The 14,307-nt window shown below is 43.0% G+C and overlaps 1 protein-coding gene across 7 annotated transcripts in view; it reads right to left on the reverse strand.

Moving 5' to 3' along the window:
• Positions 1 to 14,307, reverse strand: part of LOC139391116 (protein diaphanous homolog 2-like) — a 637,381-nt gene that overhangs the window by 261,714 nt on the left and 361,360 nt on the right. For all 7 annotated transcript variants that reach the window (XM_071138654.1, XM_071138656.1, XM_071138651.1 and 4 more), the window contains 2 exons: positions 6,113 to 6,214; positions 3,871 to 4,110 (listed from right to left, as the gene is read on the reverse strand). In XM_071138654.1, coding sequence (XP_070994755.1) covers positions 3,871 to 4,110; positions 6,113 to 6,214 — 342 coding nt within the window. The remainder of the gene's footprint in view (positions 1 to 3,870; positions 4,111 to 6,112; positions 6,215 to 14,307) is intronic.

Below are 14,307 nucleotides of genomic sequence, written 5' to 3' on the forward strand. Positions count from 1 at the left end.
ACGGTCAGAAACAGACTCCATGAGGGTGGTAGGGCCCGACGTCCACAGTTGGGGGTTGTGCTTACAGCCCAACACCATGCACGGCGCTTGGCATTTGCCAGAGAACACCAAGATTGGCAAATTCGCCACGGGCGCCCTGTGCTCTTCACAGATGAAAGCAGGTTCACACTGAGCACATGTGACAGACGTGACAGTCTGGAGACGCCGTGGAGAACGTTCTGCTGCCTGCAACATCCTCCAGCATGAACGGTTTGGCGGTGCGTCAGTCATGGTGTGGTGTGGCATTTCTTTGGGGGGCCGCACAGCCCTCCATGTGCTCGCCAGAGGTAGCCTGACTGCCATTAGGTACCGAGATGAGATCCTCAGACCCCTTGTGAGCCCATATGCTGCTGCGGTTGGCCCTGGGTTCCTCCTAATACAAGACAATGCTCGACCTCATGTGGCTGGAGTGTGTCAGCAGTTCCTGCAAGAGGAAGGCATTGATTCTATGGACTGGCCCGCCCGTTCCCCAGACCTGAATCCAATTGAGCACATCTGGGACATCATGTCTCGCTCCATCCACCAACGCCACGTTGCACCACAGACTGTCCAGGAGTTGGCGGATGCTTTATAGTCCAGGTCTGGGAGGAGATCCCTCAGGAGACCATCCGGCACCTCATCAGGAGCATGCTCAGGTGTTGTAGGGACGTCATACAGGCACGTGGAGGCAACACACACTACTGAGCCTCATTTTGACTTGTTTTAAGGACATTACATCAAAGTTGGATCAGCCTGTAGTGTGGTTTTCCACTTTAATTTTGAGTGCGACTCCAAATCCAGACCTCCATGGGTTGATAAATTTGATTTCCATTGATCATTTTTGTGTGATTTTGTTGTCAGCACATTCAACTATGTAAAGAAAAAAAGTATTTAATAAGAATATTTCATTCATTCAGATCTAGGATGTGTTATTTAGTGTTCCCTTTATTTTTTGAGCAGTGTATATTCTGGACTTCTTTAATTTGACATTTTTTGGGGGGGCGGGGTGAATTACACACACACATACACACTCAGTGGCCACTTTATTACGTATACATATCCAGTAGCGGGTCGAACCCCCCTTTGCTTCCATAACAGACTGAATTATTCGGTGCATGAAAATGTAGCTCAATGGGTATCAATCGACCTTAACGTGCACCAGGAAAACATTCCCCACACTATTACACCACCGCCACCTGCCTGTATTGTTGACATCAGGCATGATGGGGCCAAGGACTCATAATGCTTACGCCAAATCATGTCTTTGCAACCAGCATGAAGCAACAGGAACCTGGATTTGTTGGACCAATCAAGGTTTTTTCACTCCACAATTGTCCAATGGAGTCGCTTCTTAGTATTTTTAGCTGATAGGAGTGGAACCTGGTGTGGTCGTCTACTGCAATAGCTCATCTGTGGCAATGACCTAGTAGTTGTGCATTCCAAGATGACGTTCTGCATGCCACTGTTGTACTGCGCCGTTATTTGTCTGTTTGTGACCCGCCTATCAGCTTTCACAATTCTCATTTGACCTCTCAACAATGAGCTGTTTTTATCCAAAGGATTGCCACTGATTGGATGTTTTTTGTTTGTCGCAACATTCTGTCTATACCCTAGACCAGTGGTTAGACTTCTGAGTCAAAATGCAAGCCGAGATCGTCTGCTGAGATATAAAATGTAAAATGTAAGCTTAGGCAACATTAACAAATTAAAAACAGTTCTGTAGCAATGAGGTTTGTGCAGTAGGCTATTGGAACAATACGTGATCAATGCATATTGGCTACGCTTGAATTGCCCCGTGAATTAGCAAGTTTACATGCACAGTAAAAATTTGATATTAAACTGATCATGGCAAAAGGCATAGTATGGCTTTATTCATTTAATCACCTTACTCTGCTTATCTTAATCGGAGTAAGTGTCACACCCTGATCTATTTCACTTGTCTTGTGCTTTTCTCCACCACCACCAGGTGTCTCCCATTATCTCCTGTGTACTTATACCCACATTTTCTGTTTGTCTGTTATCAGTTCGTCTTGTCCCGTCAAGTCTTACCAGTATTTTTTTCGAGGAATTGTCTACATTGCCAAGAGAATTCGAGGTTACACAAATTCCCCCGGGAATCACAGAGGTCTGCCGTCTCGCCTTCTCCGAAGCCAATGCAACTTGGCAAAGCTAGATTGTCTCCTGCCGAATGGTAACATAGACTGAAAACCAAGAGCTGTCTGCATTGTGGGACTACAGGTCATTACATTTCTACATGTCCTGTAAAAATATTCGGCTCATCAGGAGGTATGAGTATGCAGGTGGGCATTATGGAGAATGTCGAGTCTCCCCTTACTCGTACTCCTCTCCACGCCATCCTGCTGTGAGGTGTCCGGTCCAAATCTCTATGGGTACTCATTGACTCTGGGGCCGACAATAATTTTATGGACGCTACCCTGGTGTCTGAGCTGGGAATCCCCACTCGACCCCTCTCCATTCCCATGGATGTCAGAGCGCTGGATGGGCGTTCAATTGGCAGAGTAAACCACAGCATGGTTCCTATCAACCTGCGAGTGTCATGCAACCACAGCGAATCGATCCAGTTTCTACTTATCGAATCCCCTCAGATACCCATTGCGTTGGGGCTCCAGAGACACAATCCCCTTGTTGACTGGACTGTGGGTTCGATCAAGGGTTTAGAGCCTGCCACGGGACATCTTCCTGCAAGCTTGAGAAAAAGCCCCAGACATCTCCACCGTTCCTGTGGTGTACCAGTACCTCCGGGAGGTTTTCAGCAAGCCCGTGCCTCCTCGCTACCTCCACATCGGCCATATGACTGCGCCATCGACCTTCTCCCAGGCTACACCGCATCGGGGGATGGCTTTATTCCCTGTCAGGTCCGGAGACCAAGGCGATGGAGACGTACAGTACCAAGAGTGTGCAAAACTGTAATCAAGGCAAAGGGTGGCTACTTTGACGTCTTCACTATTATTCTACAAATGGTGAAGATAGTAAAAATAAAGAAAAACCCTTGAATGAGTAGGTGTGTCCAGTCTGGGACTGTGCAACGCTTACCATCTGGTACGAATACGGGAAGGGGATGAGTGGAAGACCGCCTTTAGCGGCCACTACAAATGACGGGTGATGCAATTCGGACTGACCAGCACTGCTGTGTTCCAGGCCCTGGTTAACGACATTCTCTGTGACATGTTGAACCGGTTCATGTTCGTCTACCTTGATGACATCCTCATTTTCCCCCGCTCAGCTCAAGAACATGTAATCCATGTCCAACAAGTCCTCCAGCATCCTCTGGAGAACCAGCTGTTCATCAAAAAAAAGAGAATTCCATCGCTCCACCATCTCTTTACTTGGATACATCATAGCTGCAGGCAACATACAGATGGATCCTGGAAAGGTGAGAGCGTTGGTGGATTTGGAGCAACCCATCCAGAGTGCAGCTGCAATACTTCATTTGGTTCACCAATTTATATCACCGGTTCATCTGGGGTTACAGCCCACATCCTAACTCATCTTGTCCCGGCAGTTCGTGGTGGAGGTTGATGCCTCGGATGCTGGAGTGGGGTCTGGGGACAGGACACTGATATCACATCAACCCCAAGATAGTTGCCAAGAGTCAATGGATCTCAGGGTGCAACCAAATGCTTTCTGTAAATAGTTTCTCCCATTACTACACTCAAAACAAACCCCTACTATGGCACCAAATCCACTGACAAGAAAGTGTCTGATGCTGGTATGATCTCTACTATATAATTAAACTGGGGACAGTTGAAGTGAGCAAGATTGAGAGAGAGAGAGCTGAAAGTAAGCCTGAAAGGGGAGAGGTCAAACTCATGCAGTCCTTGCAGTACCAACCTTGCAGAGGAAGCTGATGTTGAAGCCGAAGGTCTGGGCGTTCCGGGAGCCGGCGTTCATGTAGTTGCCCACCAGCAGCACCATCTCCAGCAGATTGCTGAAGCTGTCACTCTTCTTCAGCTCCTCACAGGCGAACGTCACGTTCATGATGTCCGGTCTGATGTTGTTCACCTGCTCCTCGAAGGTCAGCTTGAAGAGGATGCCGTTGAGGCGCGAACGCAGCAGCTTCACAGAGCTCATCTAGAGGAAAACATAACAATATTTTGTTAGGAAGGAAGCCTCCGTATGGTTTATAAAAGCTCTACGCTGTCCTGATTAAGTTATATGCTGTTTAAAGTGTGGCCAACGTGACCATGTAGAGCTCTACAGCAAATGTATGGAAAATATACTTGTGAAATATTACATTGTCTCCGGGTAAGTACAATGCGTTCAGCTTTTTGTCAAGATTCACTAATTGAAATGTATCTTGTCTGGCTTTCTAGACTAGACAGAAGTCCCTTCATCAACTATGGCATGAATCACACCTGATAACATTAATAAGTAGTGATGGGCCACTGAACAATATCTAGGCCCAAGCAAGACCAGATAGCTGCACTCGGAAAAAAGAGAAATAATCAGTCATGAAACCGATTTGCCGGTAAATAATATAACTCCAATCAATATGTTTTATTCCGTGCCTGTAGGGCTTGAAATGTGTTTTAAAAAATGAGGACAAACTGTCTGAAAATTAGAAATATAGCAAGTGGAGGAGTCGAGGCAGCAGTTGAGAGATTGCCTCGCATCCTCCACCAACATGCCACAGATTGCCGTATAATCTGACGCTATGAGGCAGACACGGTCCTGATGTTTCATTCCAGCTATTCATGTTCATGAGCATGTTGTCGATCAAATGGAAGCCATTATGCCCCCATCCACTTCCCCCACCCTTGATTTGATTTCTCGGTATAAGAGGGAAATCACAATAAAAGATAGACAGCTCTTGCAGGAGTGGAGGCTGAAAGTGACTTATTTCCCTCATGAGCTCCTGTGTGTCGTGGCGGTGTTGATGAGGTAGCTTCACCAGCGGGAGCGGTATATTACCACTGCATCTCTATGCTAGATCACACAGGGGAATTGTCACACCTTGCGTCATAACATCCTCAAAGAGTCACAGGTACACAGACACACCACCCCAAAAAGTCAATTGTACTGAATGAGTGCAAATTGAGTTGCATGTCTACCTTTACCACAATGCAACGTTATCATGTTATTCTTAACACATCAGGTTGACTGAGAACACTCTCTTTCACATCAACAACCTAAAAGAGTATAAAGAACCTGAAGATACAGGTAACTGCTAAAATAAAGGAAACACCAACATAAAGTGTCTTAAAATAATGGACAAAATAATGGCATGCCCAGAATTTGTATTCATGACCCTAAGCATGATGGATTGTTAATTGCTTAATTAACTCAGGAACCACACCTGTGTGGAAGCAACGACTATCATAATTTGTATCCCTCAAGTATTAACTCAAGTGTTTCCACTATGTTGGCAGTTACCTGTATAAAGATATAGCTAAACATACAAAGTCCTCTGTAACCTACTTTGATACTGAGCTCTGGATAAATCAATGTGGTATAAAAATGTAAATGTTAACTTTATAAAAAAACAAACATTAAGCTAAAGTATAACCTCAAAATCAGCTGCACCTAGCACTTGAGGCAACTATACTAAATTACCTATAGTGGCTTGGAATGCATCATTGAGATGTCCTGACTTCACAATGAAGTAGAGTGCACTAACTTTATTACAGAGAACTCAAAGCCTGAGGCTATGATTATATCACTGGGAAATATTGAAAGTTTCAAACATATTATGGAATTTGTTGACACCTGGAATGACAGTGTCATTTTAACAGCTACTATATTTCACACTTGATTATTGATCAAAATCACAGCTTCTCTCAGTCAAAGAGCAGACTGCCATTTTTGACCTGTCATAAAAAAATATCTTTATATTTCCACTCTTTTAATTTTACATTACAGTGTCTCTTTAAATATTGAATAGGTCTGAGCCTGAAGAAAGCCTCAAGGCTGTATGGCTGTATTTTTTATATCCCCAAATGTTTTTCTCAAAAAGGGGTGTGTGTGTGTGTGTGTGTGTGTGTGTGTGTGTGTCAGTGTCGGTGTGTGTGAAGCAGCATCTTCTCCCTGAGGGGCTTTAGCTAGGTGCTATGGTGTAATACGTAAGCCTACTCACCACAATGCCAAACTGCTCTGGCTCGCACAGTTCCTCATACTCGCTCTTAAGTTCTGCCAATGCGCTCAGCTCCTTCTGCTCAGGTAGGTTCTTTATCAGGTTCTGCAAACACACACAGATACACACACATGTATATACTGGCTATATCTGAAACTCTCTTAGATAATTCATTTGATGATGCAGTGGTAGCAATACATGCTTACAACATATACAGAAGAGTTAGGAATGCCAATTGGGGATGTGTTCGTCCCACCTGGACAAAAGGAACACCAATTTTAGAATGCAACTCAATGACTACAGCTCAGTGTTCAACATGGTCCAAGCACACCAAGACAGTCGTGAAGAGGCCACGACAAAACCTATTCCCCCTCAGGAGACTGAACATATTTGGCATGGGTCCTCAGATCCTCAAAAGGTTCTACAGCTGCACCATCGAGAGCATCACTGCCTGGAATGGCAAATGCTCGGCCTCCGACCGAAAGGCACTACAGAGGTCAGTACGTACGGGCCATTACATCACTGGGGCCAAGCTTCCTGTCATCCAGGTCCTCTATGCCAGGCGGTGTCAGAGAAAGGCCCTATAAACGGTCAAAGACTCCAGCCACCCTAGTCATAGACTGTTCTCATCACTACCATATGGCAAGGCTTCCAAATTATATTCTACCCCCAAGCCATAAGACTCCTGAACATCTAATCAAATGGCTACCCAGACAATTTGCAATTTCACTGTATTCGGTGCATGTGACAAATAACACTTGATTTGTATACAGTACCAGTCAAAAGTTTGGACACCTACTCATTCAAGGGTTTTTCTTTATGTTTTACTATTTTTATCATGTACATAATCATGTAGTAACCAAAAAAGTTTGAAACAAATCATAATACTTTATATTTGAGATTCTTCAAAGTAGACACCCTTTGCCTTGATGACAGCTTTGCACACTCTTGGCATTCTCTCAACCAGCTTCATGAGGTAGTCACCTGGAATGCATTTCAATTAACAGGTGTGCCTTCTTAAAACGTAATTTGTGAAATGTATTTCCTACTTTGAACCAATCAGTTGTGTTGTGACAAGGTAGGGATGGTATACAGAACATAGCCCTATTTGGTGAAATACTATGGCACGTCCATATTATGGCAAGAAAAGCTCAAATAAGCAAAGATAAATGACAATCCATCATTACTTTAAGACATGAAGGTCAGTCAATAAGGAACATTTCAAAAACTTTGAAAGTTTCTGCAAGTGCAATTGGAAAAACCACCAAGCACTATGATGAAACTGGCTCTCACGAGGACCGCCACAGGAAAGGAAGAACCAAAGTTACCTCTGCTGCAAAGGATACATTCATTAAAGTTACCAGCCTCAGAAATTGAAGCCCAAATTAATTATTCACAGAGTTCAAGTGACAGACACATCTCAACATCAACTGTTCAGAGGAGACTGTGTGAATCAGGCCTTCATGGTCGAATTGCTGCAAAGAAACCACTACTAAAAGACACCAATAAGAAGAAGAGACTTGATTGGGTAAAGAAACACGGGCAATGTACATTAGACCAGTGGATAAATATCCTTTGGTCTGGAGTCCAAATTTGAGATTTTTGGTTCCAACCACCGTGTCTTTGTGAGATGCAGAGTAGGTGAATGGATTGTCTCCACATGTGTGGTTCCCACCATGAAGCATTTCGGAGGAGGTGTTATGGTGTGGGGGTGCTTTGCTGGTGACACTGTTGTCGTGTCTGTGAATATCATTAAATATGAAGAATTATTTTATCAAATCAATTATCTGTGTAATTATTATTACGTGATTTAACGAATCATGTAAACTTTAATTAACTAGGAAGTAAGAGCATCAGGGGAAAATGTTTATAGACTCTATTTCCCGAATAGACTCTTCAGATATTTTCATATATTATCGAGTACAATCTTGTATTAATGTATCATTATTACTAACTCATCAGGTCTAATTACTGAGCGTCACAAACCCTTTCGATATCTGCACGAACCCTAGCCTAAATAATGATGTAAAGCAAGTAGGCACTGAGTTTGAAGGTAGGCCTTGAAATACATCCACAGGTACACCTCCAATTGACTCAAATTATGTCAATTAGCCTATCAGAAGCTTCTAAAGCCATGACATCATTTTCTGGAACTTTCCAAGCTGTTTAAAGCCACAGTCAACTTAGTGTATGTAAACATCTGACCCACTGGTATTGTGATACAGTGAATTATAAGTTAAATAATCTGTTTCTAAACAATTGTTGGAAAAATTACTCATGTCAAGCACAAAGTAGCTGTCCTAACCGACTTGCCAAAACTATAGTTTGTTAACAAGAAATTTGTGGAGTGATTGAAAAATGAGATTTAATGACTCCAACCTAAGTGTATGTAAACTTCCGACTTCAACTGTATGTGTGTTTCCTGTCCCGCATGAGATCACCAAATGAAACACACTTGTCATGACTGTCCCTTAAGTGTCCATGGACCACTCCAACATTCTCAAAAAATATAAATATGGTTTAATTATTCAAATGTTTGATGTCCAAGCGCCTTTCTGTGTTCCACAGTTTACATTCCAACTCAAAACACTACAGAGCAGCCAACTTCCCGCTCTCCCTCTCTACGAGAGAGAGCACGCTGTAACCTGATCCTTCAGATCGTCACAGGAGAGTCATGACACTGTCGATGATTTACTTAGAATTCAAGGCACACTTAACCAGCATGGCTACCACAGCATTCTGCAGCGATACGCCATCACATTTGGTTTGCACTTAGTGCGACTATCATTTGTTTTTCAACAGGACAATGACCCAAAACACACCTCCAGGCCATGTAAGGGCTATTTGACCAAGAAGGAGAGTGATGGAGTGCTGCAATTTCCCCCACAGTCACCCGACCTCAACCCAGTTGAGATAGTTTGGGATGAGTTGGACAGCAGAGTGAAGGAAAAACAGCCAACAAGTGCTCAGCATATGTGGGTACTCCTTCAAGACAGTTGGAAAAAAACATTCCTCATGAAGCTGGTTGAAAGAATGCCAAGAGTGTGCAAAACTGTCATCAAGGTAAAGAAAGGGTGGCTACTTTGAAGAAGCTAAAATATAACATATATTTTGATTTGATTAACAGTTTTTTGGTTACTACATGTTTCCATATCTGTCATTTAATAGTTGTGATGTCTGCACTATTATTCTACAATGTAGAAAATAGTAAAACATAAAGAAAAACCCTTGAATGAGGTGTGTCCAAACATTTGACTGGTACTATATATTCAGAGTCATATTCATATAAAGCTTAGAGAAGAACTCAATATTATAACTCAACAAATAACCAAAACAAATATTATTGTGGGAACTTGATATATGCCACAGAGTGATAACAGTCAGTGTCTAGATAATAGGGATGGGGACAGTTATTTGAATATTCTAATATCCGAACAGACACAGTATTTGATTTCTTGTGAGAGTATTATTATTAAAATAGGCACATTTTAAAGAAAAGGCTTTGTCTAACATTTTATTATCTATGTTACACATTGCTACATACAAGGACATTAGACAATTGTATATGAGTGCACCCCATAACAAAACGTACCGGTAGCCTACACACTTTTCACGTGTGTAGCTTGTTATTGTCGGTCAATCAAAGCAGCACTACCATCAGAGGATCCCAATTGCCATAAATGTTTCATGCTTTTTGACCTGTCCCCAAATGAATGTCATTGGTTCAGAGTTTGTTTTGATATTTTAACCTGTGTGTCGTGATTGCGTTTGGTGTAGGGAGACAAAATAAATGTATGCACGATGTTGCACGCGCACAGCCGGTTTGGGTTCCGTGTTAGACTACAATGACCAACCAACAGGTAGGCTGTTGTTGAATATGAACGGAGTTGTAGACAAGGATGTGGGGAGTGCAGAAAAATAGCCTTAATTAGCCTTGCTAGCTAACTAAACTCATCAAAACAAGACATTTCCCATTTTCAGGACACAGTCTTTCAAAGATAATTCATAAAAACCTAAATAACCTCACAGATCTTCATTGTAAAGGGTTTGAACACTGTTTCCCATGCTTGTTCAATGAACCATACATAAATAATGAACATGCACCTGTGGAACGGTCGTTAAGACACTAACAGATAACAGACGGTAGGCAATTAACATCACAATTATGAAAACTTAGGACACTAAAGGAGGCGATTCTACTGACTGAAAAACACCAAAAGAAAGATGCCCAGGGTCCCAGCTCATGTGCGTGAATGTGCCTTAGACATGCTGCAGGGAGGCATGAGGACTGCAGATGTTGCCAGGGCAATAAATTGCAATGTCCATACTGGGAGATGCCTAAGACAGCACTACAGGGAGACAGGATGGACAGCTGATCGTCCTCACAGTGGCAGACCATGTGTAACAGCACCTGCACATGATCGGTACATCCGGAATTCACACCTGCGGGACAGGTACAGGATGGCAACAACAACAGGCCGAATTACACCAGGAACGCACAATCCCTCCATCAGTGCTGACTGTCTGCAATAAGCTGGGAGAGGCTGGACCGAAGGCTTGTAGGTCCTCACCAGACATCACCGGCAACAGCATCGCCTATGGGCACAAACCCACCGTCGCTGGAAGTGACAGGACTGGCTAAAAGTACTGTTCACTGACGAGTCACGGTTTTGTGTCACCAGGGGTGATGGTCGGATTCGCGTTTATCGTCAAAGGAATGAGCGTTACACCGAGGCCTGTACTCTGGAGCGGGATTGATTTGGTGGTGGAGGGTCCGTCAGTCTGGGGCGGTGTGTAACAGCATCATCGGACTGAACTTGTTGTCATTTCAGGCAAATACCAGTGAGAAGGACTTAAGTAAGAGCTCCGGTGAAACACAGTTCAAACACTTAAGTGTTTACTTGGAATTAATGCCTATTTACCATTCATAAATAAGATTAAATAAGATTAACCTGGTATCGGTAGGTTTGAAATTGAATTTGACTTTCAGAAAGCCAAAGTCGAACTTTACAATTATCATACAGGTCCAAAAAGTGAGGAAGATGAGTAGGAGGAGGAGGGAGAAAACCTTAATTTCCCTTAAATGTTAATTGTGCATGGAAAGGTCAGTTCAGTAAATTAAATGAAGCACAGCGGGAAAAAAAACGTTATTATTCTCGGAAAGAGGAGGATGAGAAAGAGGAGGAGGAGAGGTGCCCTTTCCCTGATCTTCTGGTGTCTTCCTCCCTCATTAGCTCCCCTAATTTAGAAAGCAGGAGCAGGCTGGACCTTGGTCACATGATCAGGCTAGACCAGGACAGACAGAGACATGCACGCGCACACATGCACATACAAAGACGCACACACAGACACATAGGCACACCCATCCACACACAGACACACATTGACCACTGTCCTGGACTGGAGCAGCCATGAGCCATCACACAGTACATGGGCCAGAGTCTACTGTCCACTAATGATGACAGCTCTCCCCTTCCCCTGGGGAGTCACCAGTCGAGAAACCAACAAGTTGGAAAGAAATACTGTGGGGATTGTCAGTTCCAGTGTGGGCTGCAACAGTTCTATGAAACGTGTGTTCCTTCTATATTAGCCACTGAATGTTTTCCCAATTAGAGCTAACAAGTGTGTGCCAGTTATGTAGCCTCATTATATTTCAATAATGAAAGCTATTAATCATAGTGAACACCAATTAAGAACCATCGCATAGAATGGGATGTGGGAGATGACGTTCCATAACATCAGTGTACAGTGTACTAACGGCTATGGTGTACAAATGATGGGGCTTCCAAATGGATCTATGGACCCTGGCCAAAAGTAGTGCACTCTATAGGGAATAGGGTGCCATTTGGAACTCAACCTTAATTTCCACCCCAAAAAGAGACATCTATTCAGTCTTGACCTTTCAGGCAGGAAACCCAGATTGATTGATTACTCACTCCACTAAGTTCTACTGTTCTCCATGGAGAAGCTGCTGATAATGGCTTATTAGCCATTATGGAAATAAATGATTGTCTTTTACAAAAATGACATAATTGATAGAAAATCATTAGAAATGATATGGATAACACCTTGCAGTGAAAAATTAAGTAAATGTACGCTCAAAGTCGGTCACAGTTTATGACACACTTCTTAATGTGTGCAAAACACATTTGAATATTAATAACCCTGTTAGTTTGAAAGTGCAAACCAGGAAATAACCTCCAAAAATATCGCAACCCAATTCAAAATAATATTACTGTAACTTTTCTTGGCTTGTTTATAATTATAATTTATTTATTGTATATTCAAACTGCCACTCGACTATTGTCTTCCCATGGCAAATTAAATAACTGGTTTGGAGCTCTTTGCCGGTTTTGAGGGCACACGTCCACAATCTCCCGTGAACTACGTGAAAAGGCGGGCAGAACAGGCCCTAATTAACATCGATGGGGCTGTAGTGGATAGGGTCGAGAGTTTTAAGATCCTTGGTGTCCACATCACTCAACAACCTATCGTGGTCCAAACACACCAAGGCAGTTGTGAAGAGGGCACGACAAAACATTTTCCCTCTCAGGAGACTGAAAATATTTGGCATGGGTATCCAGATCCTCAAAAAGTTATAGAGCTGCACCATCGAGAGCATCCTTACCGATTGCATCACCTTCTCGTATGTTAACTGCTCAGCATCTGACCATAAGGCGCTACAGAGGGTAGTGTGTACGGCCTAGTACATAACTGGGGACAAGCTTCCTGACATCCGGGCGCGGTCATAGGAAAGCCCGTAAAATAACAAGACTCCAGTTACCCAGGTCAAAGACTGTTTTGTCTGCTACCGCACGGCAAGCGGTACCGGAGCACCAAGTCTATGGCCAAAAGGCTCCTAAACAGCTTCTACCCCCAAGCCATAAGACTGCAGAACAATTAATAAAATGGACACCGGACTAATTAATGGACACCGGACTAATTACATTGACAACCCCCCCCCCCCCCCCCAATTGTTTGTACACTGCTGCTACTCACTGTTTATTATCTATGCATAGTTACATCAACCCTACCTACATGTACAAATTGCCTCAACTAACTTGTACCCCCGCACACTGATTCGGTACCGGTACCCCTTGTATATAGCCTCATTGTTTTTTATTGTGTTACTTTTATATTGCTTTTTACTTTTGTTTATTTGGTCAAGTCTTCTTAAGTCTTCTTGAACTGCACTGTTGGTTAAGGGCTTGTCAGTAAGCATTTCACGGTAAGGTCCACACTTGTTGTATTTGGCGCATGTGACAAATAAAGTTTGATTTGAATTGTGTAACAAAGATCCATCCTGAACAACATATCTTTGATTCATGATTCAGCCTTGGCAATCATCATCACTAATGCTCCCAGAATCCGGTTATTGGGGTTGTTTTCCTCTGCGGCAGCAAGTTGAGAAGAGACAAGGGGGGATTACGCAAGCGGAAGTTTCTTTCTATGTCCTCTTCATATCTCTTCCGAGTGTGAGGAATACGACCCTGGCAGTTGGGTTGAACAACAAAGACCTGCTGAACAACATATCTTTGATTCAGGAGTAAATGCAACTACACAACAGCGAACCCATTCAGCCTTGGCAATCATCATCACTAATGCTCCCAGAATCCGATTATTGGGGTTGAGAAGAGACAATTAGAGTTAGTGTTTAGTGTTCTGGCCTCGTCTGCGACCGCTTCCACTGGTGTCTCCAAGACTTCTTGTGCTCGGTTTGGTAAAGAGTTTGAGATGGAGACGGAATTTCTCAGTGTGATTATTATTTAATTTGTCTGTTATCTAGTTAATTATCAGCAGTCCCCATATGATTAGGCCAGACTCCTCATGTCAGACCTCCAGACAGACACATACAGCATCTGGGGGAGATTATTGGAGGGCTGCTACAGTTACCACATGTTCATTTGGGGTCCTGGAGACGAATGACGTCCAGATAGATCAACAGAGAGTGTAACTATTTGTATTGACCAATGGCCACTGATTGTGCAGGGAAATTGTACTAATCGGTCATTCTGTTGATTAGGAATACTATACAATATTGTATGAGACAGGACCAACTATCAAGAAACTGGTTCCCTGCATTGATACTCCAATTAAAAATCATATATAAGTGATATTGCGGAATACAATTTTAATATGATGACATGTCTTGTTTCAGTCATCTATCAGGTATTTCATGAGACTGTATAAAGCGTACA

This window comes from Oncorhynchus clarkii, chromosome 31 (genome assembly GCF_045791955.1).
Source record: "Oncorhynchus clarkii lewisi isolate Uvic-CL-2024 chromosome 31, UVic_Ocla_1.0, whole genome shotgun sequence".
Classification (NCBI taxonomy): Eukaryota; Metazoa; Chordata; class Actinopteri; order Salmoniformes; family Salmonidae; genus Oncorhynchus; species Oncorhynchus clarkii.